The following is a 23,802-nucleotide window of genomic DNA, read 5'->3' on the forward strand; positions in this document are numbered from 1 at the left end:
GCATTACCAATTTGCAATCTGCTTAAGCTTCTTTGGCTTTCTCACTGTCCAACTGACAAATTGCAATCAAGCCAGAATTGATATGCCTCGTCATGAAAAAAGAACATTTAACCATAAAATTTAATGCGCGGGCACTAGCCAGGTCGGGACCCACCCCAAAGTGGGTCCAACTTAAAAAAAAATCGTTTTCATGCAACTGACTTCTGAAAAACTTCAAGAACCTTAAAATTACCTCTGGAATTGATCAGCACCATTTTCAGATCATCAAACTGAGTTTTGCAACTTTCAGGTGCTTGCGCCACATTTTTGCATTTAATTGCGAAGACGTAATTTTCAAAGTGGTCAAAACACCTTTCTGGACTTCGCCATCTGACAGGCGTGTACTCTGATATACAAGCATGAACTCTACCAAACGGTTTCTCAAGATGAGTCCTGCGCGAAGAGATATTAATTGTCAAAAATGACCAACTGGCTTTGTTGACACTGCGGACCTGATGAAGTCAATGTTCTAGCAACTCATGATGCCTTTCTCAAAAATATCAAAGACCTCCGTAGACCCTCAAATTTGAAACACAAGTACCTTGAAGTACATATTAAATCTTTGGATTCTCAATTCGACCAAAAGTCTAACTGGGTGCAAATGGCACGCTCATGAAAATGGCTACTTTAACTAATGCGGCAACAAAAGTACGGATAACTGAAAAAGATGGCTCAATAGACCCTTTTGAAAACTGATCAAACGGATTGGCAGAGGCTTGAAATTTGAAACATGACTCATCACTTATACCAACAATAGCCCGAAACAAACATTCTGGCATAACACTCAGTGAAGCAACTTTTACACTTATGCGAAACGGGGCTTCGACTAGGCGCTGAAATAGGGACTTATCAAAACATACAAAGTGTAAACAATTCGAGCTTGGAAAACTGAGCAAATGGATGCATGAAGACTTGAAATTTTGCATGTTGACTCACATTTATGCATACAATTCAATCCACTTTGAAATTCTTCATGACGATCAACAGTACAAAAGATATAAACACTCAAATTAGGCTACTCAATAAAATCTGCATTTGTGCCTAAAATGCACTTTTAGCTCACCCCTCGAAATGGGTACCTGGTAAACTTATCCAAACTGAATTCTGAAAGTTGCACATCACTGAATAGGTCAAATGAAAGGTGTAGAACATGTTTCCCAAACCTTACCCTCTGAAAATCAACTGGCTCCTTTTTGCCCTCTCTCTAACTAGGCCATTCAAACCGACTCATTTGGAAATGCAAACCAAAAAATTGAATTGGGCCTCAAAACTTGACTCAAATTTAATGAGTCCCAACATACACATAATCTCAATCCAAGTATCTTACCTATTTGATCCTAATTACGAATCTAATCCAAATCCATAATCTAATATTATTGAGAATAGATTCAACTTGAGTATTTGACCTAGGTTGCGTCCATAGGTGTGAGGTCATCAGCATAGCCACAATATTGATCCTTTTAAATGCAAAATCAAAATCAAATATTTATTTGATTGGCCTAATCTTAAGCTTTTGTCCAAGGCTTACTTTACAATTTAGTGTTATGTTCATGTATAAAAGACATCAACTTCTATCATTTACATAGAGAATTGTTGACTATCACAAGAATAATCATTTACATCTATACTCAAATCAAAAAAAGGATCTATCATATATAATTACACTCATCCTAGCACATGTGAATAACTTAGCAATCATTCTAGATTTCATGTGTATGCTTGAATATTGTTCTTTGCTGAGATATTTTTAAATACTACCAACTTGACTGAGAACCTTGAGAATGTGATAAAAAAATTATCATCAATTAGTAATCTACTTTTTAGATAATTGTCTAGGGAAGTTAAAACATATCTCTTAACTAAATTGGGAAGATAAAGCTCCTAAAAGGCCTACTCCCTAAACGTCTACCATTAAGAGGTCAAAGGAGAAGGGATGAACCTCTTAAGAAGTCAAGAGCTCAACAACCTTAACACCACTTATTGCACAAACCCTTCAAAATTTGAAGAAAGCCATTGGTTGAGTTGACAACCATTAACTAGATCTAGAACCGTGAAGGTGAACCAACACATTAACATAGAAGAATTTTTTTACTCTCATCGAAACATGACTATCTAGCACATTTCCAAATTTTGTGTCACATCCACTTCACTATCTTCATCAATTAGCACTCAATCTTCGATTATAGAGTTAAATATTCTATCATTATTTGTTATTATTTATAAAGTGGTCATGATTATTGAATTTGATATTATCTAATTTAAACCATCCAATTCCACTCCATATATACTACACAATATATCCTTAAATTAAGTTTTGCTTGATTATCTTTATTTACTTAATTAGCCTAATGCCCTTATTTTTCTTTTCAAGTCTATATAATTTTATTTTACCTTGTAAACTTTAGCTTTTCAATAACAAGGAAATGTAAAGCGTGGATTTATTCTAGAGAGTTTGAAGAGTATGAACACCATTTTGTGCAATACTTATTTGAGATTCTTCAGATATTTCTCCCTTAAAATGATATATAGCATTGCTTTAGTAATTATGTTGGCAACCATACAAATTTTGCCCCTAATAATCATCCAATCTTTTTGTACAATAATTTCATGTATGTCTAGCTCATTGCTATCATAAATCCTAATGCCCGTCATCATTAAAATCAATGGCTTTGTTTAAATGTTATGATACACATAATGTAACTCAATAAACCTTCAAGTGATATAGCTTTCATGATGGCTTCTACCTTTGCTCTACTATCATATATACCTTATCCCAAATTCTTTCCTGATTTTCTTACGGAATCTGCACTATGCAAATAGCTTCACATAAGTTGGTAATTATAGAAAAATAGACTCTAATAAGATATTATATTTTAATTACTCTTTAACTTCTCCCCTTAAATAATTCTAAGATATTTCACTCCATGTAATCTATAATTTCAAATTTCAAAGATATGGTTTACACTCACCTATCATATCACTTGATTTATAATAAAAAAGTATTCTATTCTATGATAAATAAATAAATTTTACTTATCATTAAAAATATAAAAAAATAAATACTAAAAATAATAAACAATATTTTTTCTATTTTTAAAATTAAGGTGCTTCACATAAATTCTCTTACAATGTCTTCCACAACCATAGAAAAGTTCTCATTTTCCAACAACCCACCTCCTTATAAACAAAACTTCTACTCTAAAATTAGCTAAATCTAAATTAATTACTTAAAATAACTACAATTATCATAAACAAGAAATAAAACAAAAATTGTATTTTTAAATTCACGCTACAGTAAATGTATAATTTAATACATCAATCTATGAAAAATATATCTACATAAAATATAAAAATAGTTTCTTATGTAATTCAAAATTGTAGATTTTGTATTGTATATTACTTAAATAAATATTAGTACGAAAGTATTAGAAAATAGACATAAACAAGAGATGCATTGCTCTTGCCAATGATTTAGAGAATATAGTTAGAAGTAAATTCTAGCTAGCTATATTTTTAGGATAGTGTTATTGCAAATGATTTTTTTTTTAAGCATAAAACAAAATGTAAAGCATATGAAGTTATGGTTATTAGAAGGGACAATACAATTAAGAGTATCCAGGTCAAAGTTGTTACAAAAAATAGTTATTGATTAAAAATAAATATTAAAATTTATTTGTGCAAATCTTAATGTAAAGATTTAAAGGTGTTATAAATATCATTGAAAGAGATAAAATAATTTTAAAATCAATAATGTAATTCTACTAAAGCCAATATTCATTTTCATATTAATTTACTCTACAACTTCACAATAGAAAATGACTATTATAACATATATAATAATGGGCACATCTTTCAAGTCATTAATAGAATTGAATTTTGATTCAATGACAAAATTTAGACACACGTATCAAATATAAAACCATCAAGATTAGTAAATATTCACATTTCTAATACATCATTTTTTCTATCCTCAAAATCAAATATAAAACCAATAAAAACGCATAACCATCCACATCTTAACAAATAAGATTTTGTAACTATTAAAGATATCAGTTTTTCACAATCTGTAAGCTGTTGTTCCTGGATATGATTGTATGTTTTTTTTGCATCAACATTTCGGAACACACTCGGTGATCCATCATAGGATGATAGAGAGCATCATTTTTCTCTCCCTGTGATGCTTTCTATCATCCAATGATGGATCACTGAATGTGATCCGAAAAAAATACAGACAATCATTCTGTAACTATCCACATGTTTGATACATAAATTGTGCCCCACGTAATGCATATATTTTGTCAATCATTCTCATTCAAAGATAAAACCAATAAAATTACATTACTATCGACATTTTAACAAATAAAATTCCATAACCATTCACATCTTTGATTACGTAAATATCTACATTTCTAATGCATAATTTTTTACCGTTCTCCTCAGTCAAATATAAAACCAACATGATCACGTATGTTCCATAAATTGTCATTGATTACGTCTGCTACATAAATTTTGTCCATTTTCAAAGTCAATTAGTAATAGAAAATACAGAATCGTAATTGCTCTTGAAACCGGTCTCCACATTCGTATAGCAAACGATCATATATCTTATTCTACATCTATAAATGTACACCCACATGGTGCCTTCAAACACAGGTAATTCGATCTGAGCTAACAATTCAGTGCTGGTTTCAATTTGTTTTTCTTAGGACAAAAAATTATCTGCTGGTTTAGAATATGGGATTTCTTTTCTGGGCTGTAACTGTGGTTTCAGCTGGTTTAGCAATTATTCTACTGGAAGTTGCAAAGGTCATATGGTTTAAACCACTGCATTTTAAAAAGCTCTTTGAAGCTCAAGGGATTCAAGGCCCTTCTTACAAGATTATCTATGGGAATGCTCCTGATACTGTTAAAATGGCCAGACAGGAGAGTTCTAATACAAAGTCACTGTCAGGACACAACATAGTTCCTCGAGTTCTTCCAGCTTTTCATCAATGGAGCAAAACCTATGGTACATGTCTATTCTCTCCATCTGAAACATTTAAATGAGCTCAAAAGAATTAGTTAAGCAGTATTTCACAATGAAGTTTATATCTATGGATTTTGTCATGGTCACCATTCATCATACAGTGATGCAATCCTATAAGATGGATATTGAACTATGCTTAGTAGTAAGAAGAGGACGATCTATGTCACCCAATTAATGAAGTACATGTATTTATGTGTGATGCAGGGCAGGTGTATGTTTACTGGTTTGGGAATAAGCCCAGGCTTTATGTTCCTGATCCTCAGCTTGTGAGAGAGATACTATCCAACAAGTTTGGGAACTACAAAAGAGTTCCAAGTAACCCTAAGCCATTGAAACATCGGGGACTTGTAGAGTTAGAGGGTGAAAAATGGGTGCAGCATAAGAAAATCATTAATCCTTCTTTTCATATGGATGTCTTAAAGGTAAAATCTTTGAAATTCCACAATTCTGAGAGCTTGAATACATACTTCATTGTAAATCTTGAGCACAGTAGAGTCACTTCTGGCAGGGTAGTTCGTATTTTCACAACATAACAACATTCTTTAAGGTTTATTTTCCCTTATGCCATAGAATTTGTGTAATATTATCTTCAAGTACACCAATGTTTCCACATTTATGCTTCTTTGACTCTTACAGAGATCAGGCAGTTTTGTATTTATTAATGACCCATTATTTTCATGATATATCTTCTATGTCAGGGCATGATTCCTCAAATTGCAGAGTGTGGGACCAATATGATCAAAGAATGGAGGAAATTGGTATCTTCAGGTGCCAATGAAATTAATGTTTTGAAAGAGTTTTCTTGTCTTACATCAGATGTTATTTCACACACAGCATTTGGAAGCAGTTATGCAGAGGGAAAATACATGTTCCATTTACTATCCCAGAGAATGCTGCTCATATTTGAAAGTTCTCGTAGTTTCAATATTCCGGGTTCCAGGTCACTAATTTTTGCCTTACAAGTAAATTGTTAGTAGGAGTTGTCTAGAAATGTTTTATAATTATTGGGATGCTAAAACATGTGAGCATCTTCCTTCGCATTTTTCCATCATACATGGTTTCTCAAAAAAGTTCACATTTGCTATCTTAAATGTATGGCTCTAAGAAGTGTTACTCTGTTTGTAAAAATAGTTTTAAGTAGTTTCTTCTTTTTATGAATTCACTCTTATATTGTAAACCAAAGCACACAAGGAATTGATAACAATCGGATAGGAGAACCACGTATGAGATTGAAGATTTCTGGAACAAATAAGAGGATTTTTGTCAATTTAAAATTTAAACGCGTTCAAGGAAACACAAACCTCATTCTCATTTTGATTCATTTCAACATCTATCGATTTATGAACTGTTACAAGCTGTCTAGTAGCTACAATGCACTTACACACAATTAGAGTTAGCGCCTCTAGCTAAACAACTTCCACATCCAGTAGATATTGTGATAACACCCTTGTTACTACAGATTTTTTTTTTTGGTTTCTGTTTGCATAAGAATCTTTTCCAATCATAGCAACAGCCATAAAGAAGAACCTGCAGTGGTGTTAGTGACACACACAAAGTTCCTATTATTGACAAAACCATCAATTGTTGTATTAGAATGCATTGTAGTAGCAATTCCTACAATAGCATGGTTTTTAAGAACATCTCATGAATCAGAAATATATCAGCCTTAATTCAGCTATCTATGCATCGAATGGATAGAATGATTAACCTTTCTTTGAGTTAGCAAAATACATAGTACAATGAGTAAGTACAATCCGTTATGTAATGATCATAAATAAGGAGTGCCTATGGTGTACAAACTTAAGTTAGCACAAATCTGCAATGGTGCTTTCTTTGAGATAGTGTGGCTACCCTCACACTTAGGCATATAGTCATGTGTGCAAGATGGCAGCTAGAAAGAGGACTGCAGTGCATCCCATACTACACCATGACTCCATTCTCATTCCTAAATCACTAGCAGGTGTAATGGGAAGCAAGCTTCTCTCCACCATTGAAAAAAGGAATGGTAAGCATACCCACAAGATACCATTGGCTGCAAATAAGATTCCCACAAAAGCATTGAACCAGTTGAGCCGACTGATTCAGACATCTATTGCCTCTATGCCACTGGTGAAGAGTTGGTCATTCCCGGTTTTCGGTAGCTCCTAGCATTTACCACCTATATGGCGGTAGTGAAAGCCAACTAAACCCTTCCTACCATGGGTAGCCCCTAGCATCCGTCACCTTCATGATACTGGTGATAATTGGCTAAACCCTTAATACAACTATTATCTCTTGGCATTTATTACCCACATAGTACTAGTAAGTTAGTAACAACTTGATGCAGCTCAAAACCAAGAAACAGGAGATTAAATATGAAGAGAACAAATAACAGCATTTACCCAGAAAATAACAAGAGCTGATTCAAGTTAAATAATTCTCAAATTTGTTTTTTTCTCATTTTCTCATTCCTTATTCGATAAAACAGTTAATCTCTGCAAATCCCCCACAATATTGTCCCAGAAAATAAACTCCCATCCCCTACACCATTCCTCTGTTCTCATCCGTTCCTTCCCCACAACCCAGCTCAACCAAACTTATACAAAAAAAACAAACTAAAAGAAACTCCCAGCCAGCAGCGTGGCTGCAGCTGACCAGTCCACAGACCACTCACAGCCCCAAAACAGACAAAACCCAAAACTACCACAACAAAACAGAAAAAGCAGGAATATACTACAGGAAAACCAAAAATAGAAACTCCCTTAATTCCACGGTCAGAATGTGGGCAGGAGAATCTAGGGGAGATGCTCCGCATCATTCTCCCCTCTGAGAAAATCTGAACCTCCTGGTTCTGGGAGACTATGCTTCATCAAATTAGCTTCAGTGATCCATGAATTGTAAGAATCTGGCAAATTTTCCCACTTAACGAAATAAAGCTTATATGACCTAGATCGTGTTGCCACCAATTTGGTATCTAGTACCTGTTCAACTCGCTCCCTTTTCTTCTTTCGGAACTACTTACTCCAAAGGTTTTCATCCTTCTCATGGTGCCCATCTTCCATCTGGTCTTCCATAGTTCCAGCTGAATATGAATAAAGGTCAGCAACATTAAAAATGGGACTGATGTCCAAACCCTCAGGCAAATCAATTTAGTAGGTGTTGTCATTTATCCTTTTTTAAATTTTGCAAGGCCCAATCTTCTTGGGCTTCAATTTGTTGTAGGTGCCTTGGGGATATCTTTCCTTGCTTGATGCAATGGGCTGCAACACACCTCAACAAACACCTGAAAACACACTTGAACACTACAAAAATCTGATTTTAATCAGAAAAATGAGTTCATTTAGACACCAAATTTATGCACCAAAACTTGTGAAATTGCTATTGAAATTGAAACCAAGTTTACAAAACAAAGAGCCAAGGCTATTGGCTTCTCAAAACAATATTCAAATCTAATTTGGATCTGATCATAGACCTGCAACAAAAGGTTTTATCAGCATCAACAATGTCTTCCTAAGCATCCTTCGAGCTCCCCAAACTTCAAATCAAACCTGCACCGGCAAAAACATGGATTATTCTAACCCTCAAAAACAAAAAATGCTTCCAGCTTTCCCTATTTGCCCAAAATCTGTAGTTTCTTCTTTTCTTTTCCACAGAAAACCCTGCAACCCCAAAAACAGGAAAAAAAAGACTCACTCCAAAAACTGATGCCCTCAAAATGCTATGCACAGCTTCCCAAAGAAGCACTCCTAAAAACCTTACATGCAACAATCCACTCCCATCCGTTATTTTCAGAACCATCTAAAAATTTGCCAAAATTAGTGTCTTTACGGGGACTCCACTCCTCAAGCCTAAACATTCAAAATCTAACTCTTATGTGAAGGAAAGTTTGAAAGTTTAAATTGAGGCTCCCTCCACGTGGAAGCCCCTGCATCATTGCTTAGATGAACCATGACCATTTTTCCCTCTTGAAAGACCTTTCTCTCTGATGCAAATCATCTCTCTTCTTATATTGTCCATTAATAGACTGCAATTTGAGCTGAACTTGCTTATGTATCTCTTGGATATGTTCTAAAAAATCAGTAGCTTCTTGACTGTTATCTGGGCTTATTGGCAAATCAACCAAGTCCATAACTCCCTTAGGATTTGCTCCATATACAATTTGAAATGCAGACTTACCTGTAGATCTGTTATGCTGGAATTATAGGCAACTCATCTTGAGGAATCATCAAATCCCATTGTCGAGGATTGTTCCCAACTAAACACCTTAATAGGTTGCCTGAGCTCATATTTAGCACCTCCATTTGACAATTGGTTTGGGGATGTGTTGACATGTATTTTGTACACAGCCTAACACAGAATAAAATACCCAAGGGTACCTTATCCTCTCTTGAATAAAGTTTCCGAATGCTGAAGATATCGCGAAAAGGATCAATCGGAGAAACTTCAAGGTTCTTGTATGTAGGATCTCTACGTGTGGATAAGCTCTCTGTGGTATGATGTGATTTGCTGGAATCACAAGGGGACTTACATTTGATGATTGAACTTCTGATTTGCCTTTGAATATTGCTGGAACACAGGATCTTACTGCCTTAGATTTGAAAAATGGAAAAAAGATGAGGGCGAAGAGAGGATCTAATCCTAATACTAAGAATGTAGGAGCAATGATTGATCTTTGATGAAACTCTAACTAGGTCTTGTTTTGACATCGCAAGACCATCTCCACAAGGCTAGTGCGATCTTCGAAGGGAAGCTTTATGATGTTCAAATCATCACTGCAGGCATAGACACCATCAGGTTGATGCATATCAATGAAGAAGCGACAATTGAAGTTAAGCTTAAGCTGAACGATTCCAGTTGACTACACAAGGCAAGTCTACAATCAACAAACTGCTAGTAGTATGGATATGCGAATTTCACCATCAATCAAGCATATTTCTTCCACTCATCTAATAACATGAAATCGAATATGAGAAGTATAAAGACCATGCAAATTGTCGAATCGACCCATAAATTTCACCATTTCTTCAATGAAGTTACAAGTCTTTTACAACAACATCTTGGCAACAATCTTTGCCTTCTCTCTCTACTCTACTCTAATTACTATTCTATCAACTAGCTAACTACTCTCTATTTGTCTTCTAACCACTTTCCAACTCCTTCCTAACTGCCCTTACAAAATGAAATGCCAGGGCTTATATAGTGCCCTCAATACAATTCGATGGCTTAGATCAATTCGAGATCAATGGCCAAGATTCAACAATGAAAACCCTAATTAGGGTTTGTTACAACCATTACATAACATTTAATGCTTGACCAATGATAAAATTGTATTGCTTGGACACATGTCCTCTCTAGAAAAATCGACCAATGGATAGTCGGGGTAGGTACATCGGAGTTTGTGCCACCTTCCATGAGTTAGGTACATTGAATCTGGACATGCTGAGGTGGACCACACTGACTGGAGAAGTGATGACTAGGATGCCGCCTCGTCTGACACTTGTAACTTGGTAAATATTCAACTTGATGTTGTTGAGAAGCTAGCTTTAATTAATTCTTCTGGAACTATCTGCTTCTTCAACGAACCCTTGCTCTGACTTCTTGTGTCCTTGATTTGCAGGATGATGATGTACCTCGCCTTGGAATGCTAGACTGGAGGAGGCCGCCCTTGTCCTTGTTTGATCGTCCTTGAGGAGACCGTCCTTGATCTGGCTTGATTTTCCTTGAGGAGAACCTTCCGACTTGTAGATCCTTCGAGCTTGGGAGTCGCCATCTTGATAACTACACAACATTTCAAAATTAGTAATATATCTTGAAATCTAAAAATTAAACTTTAAAAGGAAGATTCAAGATTTTAATTAGGAAACTTCATGATAAATCTTGAGTTATCATTTCCTAATTAACCATGCAATACTTAGACTTTTCTAAAAAATGTCTAAAAAAATCAAACCTTGAATAAGGGTGTCAAGATGGTTTTGCCATACCTCTTCTTGAGAATTAACTCTAAGAAATGATGTAAAAATAGATGAATTTTGCTAGGCAAAATGTAGATCAAAGCTCTCCCTTGGATACAATGCACCTCCTTTAGCTTGGAAAAGAACTCCACCTTCCTCTTCAAAAATCTGGAAATTCGCCTTCAAATACCTTCAAAACATCTGGAATTTATCCTCCAATCTAGCAAGAAATACGCCTCTCCAATAGCCTTCAAGGTGAATTTCGCCTTCCTCAAATTGCTCTTCAAGTTCGCATGAGAGATAATGCAAGAATGATTTGAATTGTGAAAAAAAACACCTCCAATATATAGAGCGCTCACCTTCCACTTACCCATGAGGCCGACCTTGCAAGTAAAGGCAAAAAATAAATAAAATTAAAAAAGGAAGAGGCCGACTTGATAAAATGAATAAAAATAATACCTCAAGCACTTCATCTTTTAATTTTAATTTAATAAAAATTAATTTTAAATGCCTTTATAATTAAAATTTCGATTTTTCTAAGGCTCAAAAATTAATTTATTAAATGCCATGCGCCTTTATTAAATGCCAATTTAATTGAAATTTTTTAAAATATTTTGAAGTTTTTAACGAATTTGGCATCTAATGCAATTTGCTAAAATAAGGCAAAAAATAACGAATGTTGATAACTTCGCTCTGGTCCCTTGGAGAGGGACAAGAGCGCTTTTGCCAATTGTCATCGAAATTTGTGGTCCTTGCAACTCCATTCCACCCCGAAGCACCTTAAGTATCATTCCAAACTTGTGCTTTGGCCTAGATTCGTCCAAACTTGGCGAGAAGGACTGGATATTAGGTTTTTCGCCCTGGTCCCTTGGAGAGGGACAGGAGCTATTTTGCAAATCCAAGCTTATCCGTCCTTTGTTAGCCTTCCAAATTATATTCAATGGATAAATCATGTTTTCCTTGGTCTCTTCAAATCATAAAATTGTCTTGATCCTGCAAGAACAGTGCAAATTTGAAATTCAAGCTCCGGTCCTTCAGTGAGGGACGGGAGCACTTTTGCAATTACAAGCCAATTCGTCCTTTGCTAGCTTCGAAAATTATCTTCAACGGATCGATTGTGTCTTCCTCCACCCACCTCAAACGCGAAACTTGCTTTCCTTTTGCCAAAAACTTGCCTTGAGGGAAAATCGCTCTGGTCCCTTGGAGAGGGACAGGAGCGCCCTTTGAAAATAGCCTTGGTCCCTGGGTGAGGGACAGGAGCGAACTTGTCATTTAGGTTGGTTTTCTCCTTTGTGGCCCACTTAAATTATATTCAACGGACAGAGCACACTCCCCTTGGCCTCTTCCAATCGCAAAATTGTTTAAGTCTTGTGAGGATAATGCAAATTTGGGATTCAAGCTCCGGTCCTTCAGTGAGGGACAGGAGCGAATTTTGCTCTCTAGGCCAAATCGTTACAATTTTCATCAAAAAATGTCTTGGCTAAGGAAGATATCATCTTACTTCATGCTATGAATAAAAGTTAATGTCCAAAAAAGGTCTAAAATTGTGCATATAAAGAAAAGCGCTCTGGTCCTTCAGTGAGGGACAGGAGCGAATTTGACCTTCTAGGCAAAAACTTTATCATTTCATTGTTTTTGATCAAGTCTGGATGCTCTATCATGCTCATTTTGTCCTTCACCATGCTTTTGATGTCTCAATTTAACCAAACAAGGCCAGGAATGGCTCAAATAAGTATTTTCGCCCTGGTCCCTTGGTGAGGGACAGAAGCGCTTTGCCTTGGTCCCTTGGAGAGGGACAGGAGCGAAATTCACTCTGGATCCTCAGTGAAGGACAGGAGCGAAATTTGACTTTTTGAACTCTCTATCAGGATAATTTTTATGGAATATAACATTTAAGTATAATAATACTTTCAGGATGTTTGAGAGTGGTTTCAGACCTCCAGGAGTTATATTGCAAAATCTAGTTTTTTGAGGTTTTTCAGTTTCCAGACTTAGTCAAATTTCAGGATCAGGACATTCCAAACTTAGCCAAATTTCAGGATCAGGACCTCACTCAAGCCGGACTTGCTTATCCATGTGATCCCCCGGGCGACACTCAAAATGCAAAGGCTAACTAACAAAACCCTAAAAAACCTAAAAAGACAAACCCTAAAAAGCAAAAAAAAGCAGGGGTCCCCATTTGCAATGGGGCGATGTGTGAAAACGTCACAACAGGATGATACGCTGAACTAAATTGCAATCTGCTATTCAACTTTTTCCACAAAACTCTCCAAAAGTGGCATAAGAATTTGGTGTCCCTGTCACTAGTTATGGTTTTTGGATACCATGCAATAACACAATTTCTCTAAAGAACAAATGGGCCACTTGACTTGCATCATTAGTCTTCTTACAAGGAATGAAATGGGTCACTTTAGAAAAATGGTCCACCACTACAAACATTGAATCATTACCTCCTTGGGTTCGTGGAAGACCCAAGAAATGTATAGACCAGTATGGTTCCCTTGGCACTGGTAAAGGCATGTATAGACCAGTATTTTGATGTCTTCCTTTTTTCTAATTGACAATTTGACACACCTTACAAGCAGCAACAAATCTGTCCACATCTATCTTCATATTAGACCAGAAGAATTGTTCACTTACTATCCCAAACGTCTTATCTCTTCCAAAGTGACCTCCCAACCCATTTGAGTGCATCTCTCATGAGTTATTCCCTTCTAGATCCAAATGGAATGCGGAGTTGATTCTCTTTAAACAAAAATCCATCCAGCAGTTAGTAGTCTCCAAATGGATGCATAAATGAATGGTCTTGACTGCTGAGAATGGCATATATGTGACCAAAGTTTGGATTATTTGTATTCTTCATTTCTTCAAAGCCAACCAACTCATGATTCATTACCACCAATAAATGACGCCTTCTGCTCAAGGCATCAGCCACTACATTAGTTTTACCACTCTTGTGTTGCACAACTTCTCATTGAAAAAGGCCTCAAGCTTTCCCTCTTGGCTTAACACTCCCCCAATAGCTACTCTTGAAGCATCACACTTCACTGTTAAAAGTTTGTCAAAATCTGCCAAAGCAAGAATAGGTGCTTTAGTAACCTTCTTCTCAAGCCGTTCGAAGCTCACATCAGCTGCTCTTGTCCAAGTGAAATCCTTTCTTTTAGTGAAATCAGTTATTGGTGCACTAATGCCACTAAAATTCTTAATGAATCTCTTGTAGAATTCACCAACCCATGGAAGCTCTTAACCTTGGTGATGCTTTGAGAAGGCCACTCAAGGATAGCCTTGATTAATTTCTGGGTCCATGCTCAATCCATCTACTGAAATAATATTTCCCAAAAATACCAACTTATCCTTGCAAAAATCACTCTTTTCAAGGTTGATAAACAACCCTTCTGCTCTAAGTATGTCAAACACTGTTTCAAATGTTCTAAGTGCTCCTCCATATTTTTACTAAAAAATCAAGATACCATCAAAATAAATTATGATAAATTTTCTAATATGCTATTTGAATACCTGGTTCATTGTTCGCATGAAAGTAGCTGGAGCATTGGATAGTCCAAATGGCATCACCACCCACTCATATAATCCATCTTGTGTTTTGAAGGCAGTCTTCCACTTATCACCTTCACAGATCTGAATCTAATGGTAACCACTTTTGAGGTCGATTTGGAGAAAACTTTAGCCCCTGACAAACAATCTAATAAGTCATCCATCCTAGGTATGGGATATCAGTACTTCACAGTGATTTTGGTAATGGCTCTAGAATCCATACATAGCCTCCATTTACCCCCCTTCTTAGGAGAGACTAGAGTAGGTGTGGCACATGGACTCATGCTTTCTCTTACAAATCCTTTTTTCAATAATTCAGTAATTTGTCTCCTCATTTTTTAGTGGAGGCAACCTATAAGCAACTTCATTCAGAAGTTTGGCACCTGGGATAAGATCAATTTGATGGGTAATGCCTCTGAACAAAGGCAAACCAGCTGGTAGGTCAGACAGTGTCAAATCAGAATATTGTTGTAAGTTGTAACAGTTCTTGTACCTTCAACGGAATTATCTGCTGATTTGAATTCTTATTTTCTAGAGGGTACAATAGATGGCAAGTCCCTCCCTTAGATTCTCTAAAAGACTCTTTACAGCCCACTGTGGTCAAAGACAAATCTTTTATTTCAGTTTTCTCTCCTCCTTTAAATGGTTTCAATACATGAAGCTTACCCTCTTGCCGAATCTCATAGGCATTTTCTCTGCCATGGTGAGTTACACTTCTGTCATATAACCAAGGCCTACCCAATAACAGGTGACAAGCATCCATTGGTACTACATCACATAACATTCTATCCTCATAAGGGCCAATTTTGAAGTCATCTAGACAAGATTGATTCACAAGCACACTTTCCTTTTTTAACCAAGAAATTTTATAACTCGTTTTGGAATACATACCTACCAGCTGTAATTTTGCACCATTTTGTACTTACCAGGTTATCAGTGGATCCTCCAATCCACAATTACTTTGCACACCTTATCTTTTCACTTGCATTGCATTCAAAACACACTATTCCTTCTCCAATCAGCTGTGGGGGTTTCCTTGTCACCAGCAATCAAAGGTCTATTCAACATCAAACTCTCACCTATTTCTGCTGCAACGTCTTCTCTCAAGGGCTCTTCTCCTTTTTCTTGGATTACCATTGCTCTCCTGGGATTTGGAGGAGAGTCTACAGCTTTATGGGCTTCACAACAAATGAAGCCTTTCAAGGGTTTCCATCCTTCAGATAATCGTTGTTCTCGTGCCCTACCTCTAAGACCACCCCTCCCTTGGAAGTTTGGCTTTACATCATCTTCTGGCTCTTCTCCATTAGCTGTTTTGGAACTATACTTGAAATGCCGCCACATCTTTTGTTTGCCACTTTACCAATCCTATTCAATTTTTTCTTCTACTTTCAAGGCTAATTGATATACCTCATCCACGGTACTCACTTTGAGTAAGGCTAATTCATTCTGGAGTTGGAATCGAAGTCCACTAATGTATCTAGCTGCTGCATGCTCATCATCTTCTCCTAAATTAGTCCTGATTTGCAACCTCAAAAATTCTTCAGTATAAGCTGATATGATCAGCTCTCTTTGCTTCAGATTTTGAAACTCTTTAAAGAGTTTTTGCTGATAATCCGAGGGTATGAACTTAGCTCTCAAGAGTTTTAACATCTTTGGCCAAAGTCTGATTTTCTCTTTTCCCTGTCTTTTCCTAGTTGTTTGGAGATTCTCCCACCATAGAGCAGCATAAGACTTCAGTTTGGATGTAGCAACTTTGACCCGGTGTAGATCAGTCTCTTCAATCCCTTTCACATCAAAAAAAATTTATAATTCTTCAATCCAATCTAAGAACAGCTCTGGATTTAACTCCCCTATAAAATCAGGGACTTCAACCTTAACTTTAGTTACCTGTTTGGTAAAGGCCTCAATAAGTCTTTCTATGGGATCAATGGCTCCCCCTTGACCTCCTTGGTCTTCTGGTTCTTCCTCAGAATCCTCATGCAATAATTTGGCCTAAAGGGTCTGCAACCTCCTGAGCACTTCATCTACAGCATTGTCTTGCCCTTTGGCATTTCTTCGACCTCTTCTACCCCAGGTTCCCCTCTGGGCCATGAAAGGTGCTCTGATACCAAAATGATGCAGCTCAAAACCAAAAAAAAGGACATTATATTTGCAGAGAACAAATAACAGCACTAACCCAGAAAATATCAAGAGCTGATTCAAGTTAAATAATTCTCAAAAACAAATTGTTTTTTATTAGTTTCTCATTCCTTATTAGATAAACCAGTTACATCTCTGCAAATCCCCCACAATATTATCCCAGAAAATAAACTATCATTCCCTACACCACTCCTCTGTTCTCATCCGTTCGTTCCCCACAACTCAGCTCACCCAAACTTGAAACAAAAAAATACTAAAAAACTCCCAGCCAGCGTACCAGTCCACAGGCCACACACAGCCCCAAAAGAGACAAAACCCAAAACTGCCACAACAAAACAGAAACAGCAGGAAGAAAATAAAGGTAGACCAAAATAGAAACTAACTTAATTCCACGGTCAGAACGTGGGCAGGAGGATCTAGGGGAGATGCTCCGCATCACAACTGGATAAACCGAACCTAAATCATAAAGATACAATGAATAGCTCCTGGCATCCATCACCTACACAATACTGGTGACAGCCAACTAAACCACTCTTGCATTATATTTGGTTTAGGCTTGTAGTCATCTACTAGCCAGGTACCTTAATAAAGTTTCAAATTTCCTCCACCTAGGGCTCATGACTGCATCTTAAAACTTTCTTATCTACCCTGAATTCATAAATTAATCCTCTAAGTGGGTTACATACAAATCCTTAGGTCAATTAGAGGACTTCTCAACCTTATTCTTAGTAGGGATAACCCCCGAATAGCTTTAAGGAACGCTATCCAAGATCATAGTTACTAAATTTACTTTAATTTCAACATTACTGGAAAGGGTGTAAGGGAAACCAACTTATAACTAATGGCATCCTATTTTATGGGAATATTATGTGAGTTTATTTCCAGGTTCTAGCGGGATTTCAGGAGCTGGTCCTACTTAATTATTCAGCCATTTATTAATTATCAGCACTACATATTGCATTTACATCCCATAATCAAGATTAAGGTTCTATTTTTAAGAGAATTCTAAACTGACTTATGACAGACGAGATGTATTTGGAGTAATTTAGTCACACAAAAACAGGCAATTTTACAATATCAAACACCTAACCTCAGTTTATCCCCTCTTTTATTCCCATTTTTTATTAAATGTTGGGCACTATGTGGGAAGGCTGCAACTTCAGGGAAAAACATCCATAGATTTCAAGAGACTAGGTATCATGAAACATTTTTTAAATTTTTTATACAGTTCATGTCCCTAAACTAATTTTTCCATTTACATCCAGCTTTCTTACCATTGTACATTTTTTTCTTCCTTACCGTCTTTTACTGATTGTTTTATATACCTGATTATGACGAGTTATGTCTAAAATTTATAGCTTTACTGATGAATTATGGTATGAAGAATTGTTAGTTTTAGAGAGATTCTCTAAAAGATCTTTTGCTATGAAGTTAACTTCATATTTGTGTGCTTAATTTTCTAGTAGTGCATGCCAATTATCTTTGGCTAACTCTACTTGTTAGGAAGTGATCTATTTTATTCCATGTACAAAAGACAATGAAAATTGTTTTAAAAAAAGGAATATAATTGTTAGTGTTGCCTATACTAGAACTGCAAGAGTATATCTTGTCGGTGCATCATGGTTATAAGTTATAACTGCAAATTAGACTATTCTCAATAATGGCTCAACTTCTTTGCCTCGGAACTTTTTGAATATCATATAACACAAACTGCTGACTTTACCCGTGTATGCTTACTGTTTGTTTTCATGCAACTACAACTTCGAATTCTTCTAGGAAGTAGGCAACCCAAAAGTACATTGTTTCTCCCAAAAGCTAGCCAGAAATCCTATTCTATGCACTCCATATTATAAACAAGTCAAAACATTATATTTCTATAAATTATATCCTTTATTTATCTTTTTATCTACTCGTGGTGCATCTAATTACAAAAATAGTTAATATTGATGCTTAATAGAAAATCTTACAAAACTAAAACTAACAGGTTGCATCCAACTCATAAACTTGATCTTGATGGTGATCTGATTTACCACTCTGTAGTCAATGCACAAGAAATAGGAATAAAATCGTTGGTTTAGCATAGGGAATTATTCTAAGTACAGTTATTCCAATTTCTAGAAACTATTTCACAAGCCTTTTTTCCTGTCTAATCCCCATTTGTAATGCTGTAAGCAATACAGAGATATTCCTAGGTGAAATTTCCAAGGAGAATATTTATCTAATTTCAACTCTCCTATATAAATTCAGTGAGGATTGATAAATTCTAGGAACAATTTATTGTAACAGGTTTCTTCCTACGAAAAAGAACATGCAACAATGGTGGTTGACAAAAGAGATCAGTAACTGTGCAAGACAGGTGATTGAAAGCAGGGAGAGGACTGTTCGGGTTGGAAAGTCAGCGGACTACGGTACTGATTTACTTGGACTAATGATGAATGCCAACAAGGAACAAGGAGAAAAAGGGCAGAAGAACATTGACATGACAACAGATGAAATAATTGCTGAATGCAGAACTTTCTATACAGCTGGAGAGGCAACTACAACAATCCTCTTGACATGGACCATGATCTTGTTGGGAATGCATCAGGACTGGCAAGAACAAGCACGTAAGGAGGTCTTCGAAGTGTGTGGAAAGAACGATTTTCCAAATGCAGACACTGTGAATGGCCTAAAGATTGTAAGAATAAATACCATTAATCCTACTCAGATTTCATTTGTTTTCCTGATGGTCTATAACATGTTTAGTTTCCATAATATTCTATTTACCTATTTGAAATGCTGGGATGGATAGCAGAGGAGGATTTAAAGTTAGTCTATGTTTCCCACAAATTTGTTGTATTCCTCAAAAAACTATTAAGATAAACTTTGATTTGTGGATTAATCTATGGCGTACCCTTACTATTGCAGATGGGGATGATTTTCAATGAATCCTTGAGACTTTATCCACCTGTGATAGCGCTGGTCCGACAAACGGATAAGCCAGTAAAGCTTGGCAGATTCTCAATTCCTGCAGGTACTGAACTTCATATTCCAATCCTTGCAATGCACCATGACCCATCTTTATGGGGAGACAACGCGGACGAATTCAACCCAGAGCGGTTCAGAGAAGGAATTTCAAAAGCTGCCAAGCATCCAAATGCATTCATGCCATTTTCATTAGGCCCCAAGATGTGCATTGGTCAAAACTTTGCACTACTAGAGGCCAAAGTGGTACTGGCCATGATTCTGCAACGGTTTTCCTTCGTAATTTCACCTAATTATATCCACGCACCAGTACATTCGGCCATGCTTAAACCCCAATATGGAGCTCAGGTCATTCTCCACATGATTTGAATTGAAAATAATGAAGAGGTGTGAGTAAATTTTTGACATTCCGAAATCTTGAACTTGCGACAATTTAGATCGTGTGTTGTGAAAATGTAGTACGTAAACAAAGATCTGTTTGGTATACAGCGTGATACATTTCTTTTAAATTATAGGGTATGAATTTTGATTTTATTAAAACGTGAATTGGATCCATATCCACTGTTAATATTGTATTACCTATCAGATTTCAATAAATTGATCATCACAAGGCAAATGGCAACCTTGTCATTTGGTCATTTTCACCATACAATCTTAATCTCAATGTTTAATATTCAGATTGAAAGAGTTTGGGAATTCATAAATTAGATTGTCTTTTAATTGAAGCAAAGATGAACTTAGAAATTTTTGGGTGATTCATTGGGTTCTAATTTGGTTTTGCCATACATTGTAAAGCATGTAAAAGTTTTAGCCATGCCTAAACTCTATGATACCTAGATTACTCCTTGCCCTATCAATTCAAGGGGTATAAGGACTTTGTGAGCTAAAAATCATGGATGGTAGTTGTTGCTGGATTGGTTGGGATTGAGAAGTGAAATATGTGGTGGTAAGCAATAGATTTAAATCTTTGTTTGGCATTAAATCTTTAATTATGAAGTCACTCCTTTCAAATTCATTAGAATGTTATCATTATGAACAAGTATTTATGATTGTTCCCAGCTTAAATTTCATATGATTCTTCTACGAAATTATTACAAGACGACAAAAAGGGCAAACAACAAATTACAAAGGTCTATTGTTTGTCCTTCTAACGTTGATAATTTTACCATGGCTCATAGGAAAGGTAAAGCTCAACCTCTTCCTCCAAAAGGAACCAAAGCCAATATGTCACTATACTTTAGACAGTCAAGATGAAACTGTGGAAATGATGGTAGCAAATAAAAGAATGATGAAATAGTGCAAGATAAAAAACAGCATAGTAAATTGTAGGGTGTTAACCTTTGCAATGAGAAGCAAGATCATATAGCACAAGGTTTTTTTCTTTTGGGAGAGTTAATGGATGTACTTACTTCCATTACTAATATCCACCATATTCCTTTGGTGTCAAGTAAGTCTACTATTTCTACTTAGTTTCCTCTTATATTGAGAGTTCAAGAGACTCTTCTTGCCTTTGATAAGTTTGAATATGTGCCTAAAACCCTTCTCATAGATGTGGCAAGCAGAAAAATCTTTATTTTTTTCATCTAAAAGACAACTTGAAATTAGAATCTTTCAGAGAAAGTAAGATTTGTGGAACCAAACTGAAAGGGAAGGAAGTTAAGCTATTGATTTTTGGATAACCAACTTCTAATTGGAATGACATCAAGGTTGATACTAGAAATAACTAGGATTGCCCTATATAGGACATGAGTAGAAACTAGTGATTTTGTGAATGTTGACTATAATGCCTCACTTATTCTTGATTCTTGATTCCCACTAGTAGTGTTTTTTTGCTTTTGTAACATAACAGAAAATATTACTTTTGAAACTCAACACATGTACAATCTTCAAGGGAACAAGTGTGTATGGCATATATATAAGGTTTGGAGGGTTTCTCCTCTCTTATTGATTGACTATTGTCATTCCATCTAAATTTTCTTGAGTCTTGAGAGTTGGTGTGCCCCTAGAGATGGTGTACCATGAATCCTTTTAATACCGACAAACTTGCTTCATAATTAGTTGTGTTGATATTTTTTCTTCCTTTATATTAAAAATTATTTACTCCAACCTAGATAGATGGCATTTCTCTTGCATTTAAATCAATTAAATTCTAATGCTCAATCTCCAATACATGACTTCATATTTTTATGTATTAGCTATCACTAGAACAAGCATGTATTAAAGAAGATAAAGAAATCAAATTTTCAACCAAGTCCATGGTTAAGCAACATTAAGCATAATAAGAGCATGCTTTTGAATTGAATGTTGACCTTCATAGCAAAGACTGTACTAACCTTGTAAATTATTAATATTGTAAAAAATAAAAGTGTATACCTTGTCATTTTATTTTTTGTTTTATATTTTTTGATCTAGTCATAAATATATATTTTTATATATCTTGTCGTGTTTTATGTATTGGATGACCCTAACTTTAAACTTGATATGTGCAATTAACCATTATAGAATAGGATTGTTCCATCTCAATATGTTTTGTTACCCTAGACTAGATTGCAAGCATGGATCTATCAACTCGACAAGATCACCTACATGGCCTAATCCTCCTAATTTAAAATATTGATTTTCTTTCCAAAGTCAAACCTTTCAAAGAATATAATCCTTACTTGTTGGCTTGTACACCCAACACTTTGAATTAAATAACATGGATCTTGTATTTCAAAACAAGACCTAGATCATTAATAATCGTCAAGGGGATTAAAGAGTCATCAAATACATAGTAATTAGAATCATTTTTGCATTGCATCAACGCTTATACAAGTATATTTACACAATTGCTTCATCATCTAGCCATCTTGCATTTCTACATGGTATGAATCATAACCTATTCTTCGATAATGAGGATTGATTAGTTATAAACGAAGTTTAATAATTTTTCTTTGTACACTTGTAGTCTTTGTAAGGTACTTCTCAACACTGCTCACCTATAGATTCACAAATACTAAAGAGTACAGGACTAAAACACACAATAAATATCAAATTTGGTTAAAGCCTCATCTAATAATAGAACACACATTATTGTAAAGATTTATAATTGTTCAAACAATGTGAATCCACTTTCAAAACCTAGATTCCAAATATTAATCATGGTCTACATAAAAAACAACCACTGACTGCCTCGAAGAAACAAACATAATTTATCACATCCTAACAAACTCTTTATCATTGAAATTTATCAATCTCAACTCAATAATGTAATTAACTTGAGGTAACACTTTTATCCAATGGTTATACTTATTATTTTTGTTCATAATTGAAAAAAAATGGTTACATTTATTATTTCTTCCACTAATTTGTAAAAGGCTAAATAAGTAAGAATGTCAACTTCCAAATTTCATAATAATCACCTTTCTAGATTTTTAGTATGACTTGTTGATGTGTGTTAGCATTTTATGTCATTTATTATTAACAATCAAAAATGATTTTGTATTTTATGGTTTAAGGTATTATTATTATTGGAAGTGTCGTGTTCATTTTTTTTTCTAAATAATGTTGTGTATCAATCAATTTTGATTCATCAAAATATATAATTAGCTACTATACAAGATAAATGAACAATTACAAAAATAATAAAGAGAGAATGTGGATCCCTATCCTTGTATATATATTATTATTTTCATTTGGTCTTGATCTATCTAAGTATTTGTAATGGATACAAAATATGGTGAATTTCATATGCAAACTCAAAGTAATTTTAAAATATTGATATTGTTAAAGGAAATTTGCAATCATAATAAACTATTTTCACATAACCCCTAGAGAGAGAAATATGCAAACAAGTATTTAGAATAAATAGTGCAAAAGAATAGACAAACATATCATTAATATAACTCCAAACATACTTTGAAAAAACTCTCATGAAGGAAAAACCTAGCCTCCAAAAGAACTCACAAACTTAATATATTATCTCGCAAAGAATGATTACAATAACTTCATATTGGTACTTTCATTTTTAAACTCACCTTATTTTAAACTTTTCTATGATTATCTTCATTATTCAAGTGTCTTTGGATGAAGCAAGTCATTATAGGTCAACATGGCGATCCAAGAAATAATTGAAGTGTTGGTAGGATCATTATTGGTCCTCAATTTCATAAT

The 23,802-nt window shown here is 35.3% G+C and overlaps 1 protein-coding gene and 1 long non-coding RNA gene across 2 annotated transcripts; one reads left to right on the top strand and one right to left on the bottom strand.

Annotated features, from left to right (window-relative positions):
* Nucleotides 1-4,533: 4,533 nt before the first annotated feature.
* On the top strand, nt 4,534-20,335 carry LOC131038737 (cytochrome P450 CYP72A616). The gene is made up of 5 exons (XM_057971275.2): nt 4,534-5,047; nt 5,270-5,487; nt 5,764-6,005; nt 18,973-19,363; nt 19,594-20,335. The coding sequence occupies exons 1-5, from the start codon at nt 4,774-4,776 to the stop codon at nt 20,017-20,019; spliced, it is 1,551 nt and encodes a 516-aa protein (XP_057827258.2). The 5' UTR covers nt 4,534-4,773; the 3' UTR covers nt 20,020-20,335.
* LOC131874577 (uncharacterized) lies at nt 6,001-19,708 on the bottom strand. The gene is made up of 5 exons (XR_009371925.1): nt 19,580-19,708; nt 16,435-16,648; nt 14,512-16,331; nt 8,517-8,592; nt 6,001-8,346 (listed from the first exon to the last, which is right to left on the bottom strand). It is a non-coding gene; the product is annotated as an uncharacterized LOC131874577 (long non-coding RNA).
* Nucleotides 20,336-23,802: the final 3,467 nt, after the last annotated feature.

Source organism: Cryptomeria japonica, chromosome 3 (assembly GCF_030272615.1).
Source record: "Cryptomeria japonica chromosome 3, Sugi_1.0, whole genome shotgun sequence".
Classification (NCBI taxonomy): domain Eukaryota; kingdom Viridiplantae; phylum Streptophyta; class Pinopsida; order Cupressales; family Cupressaceae; genus Cryptomeria; species Cryptomeria japonica.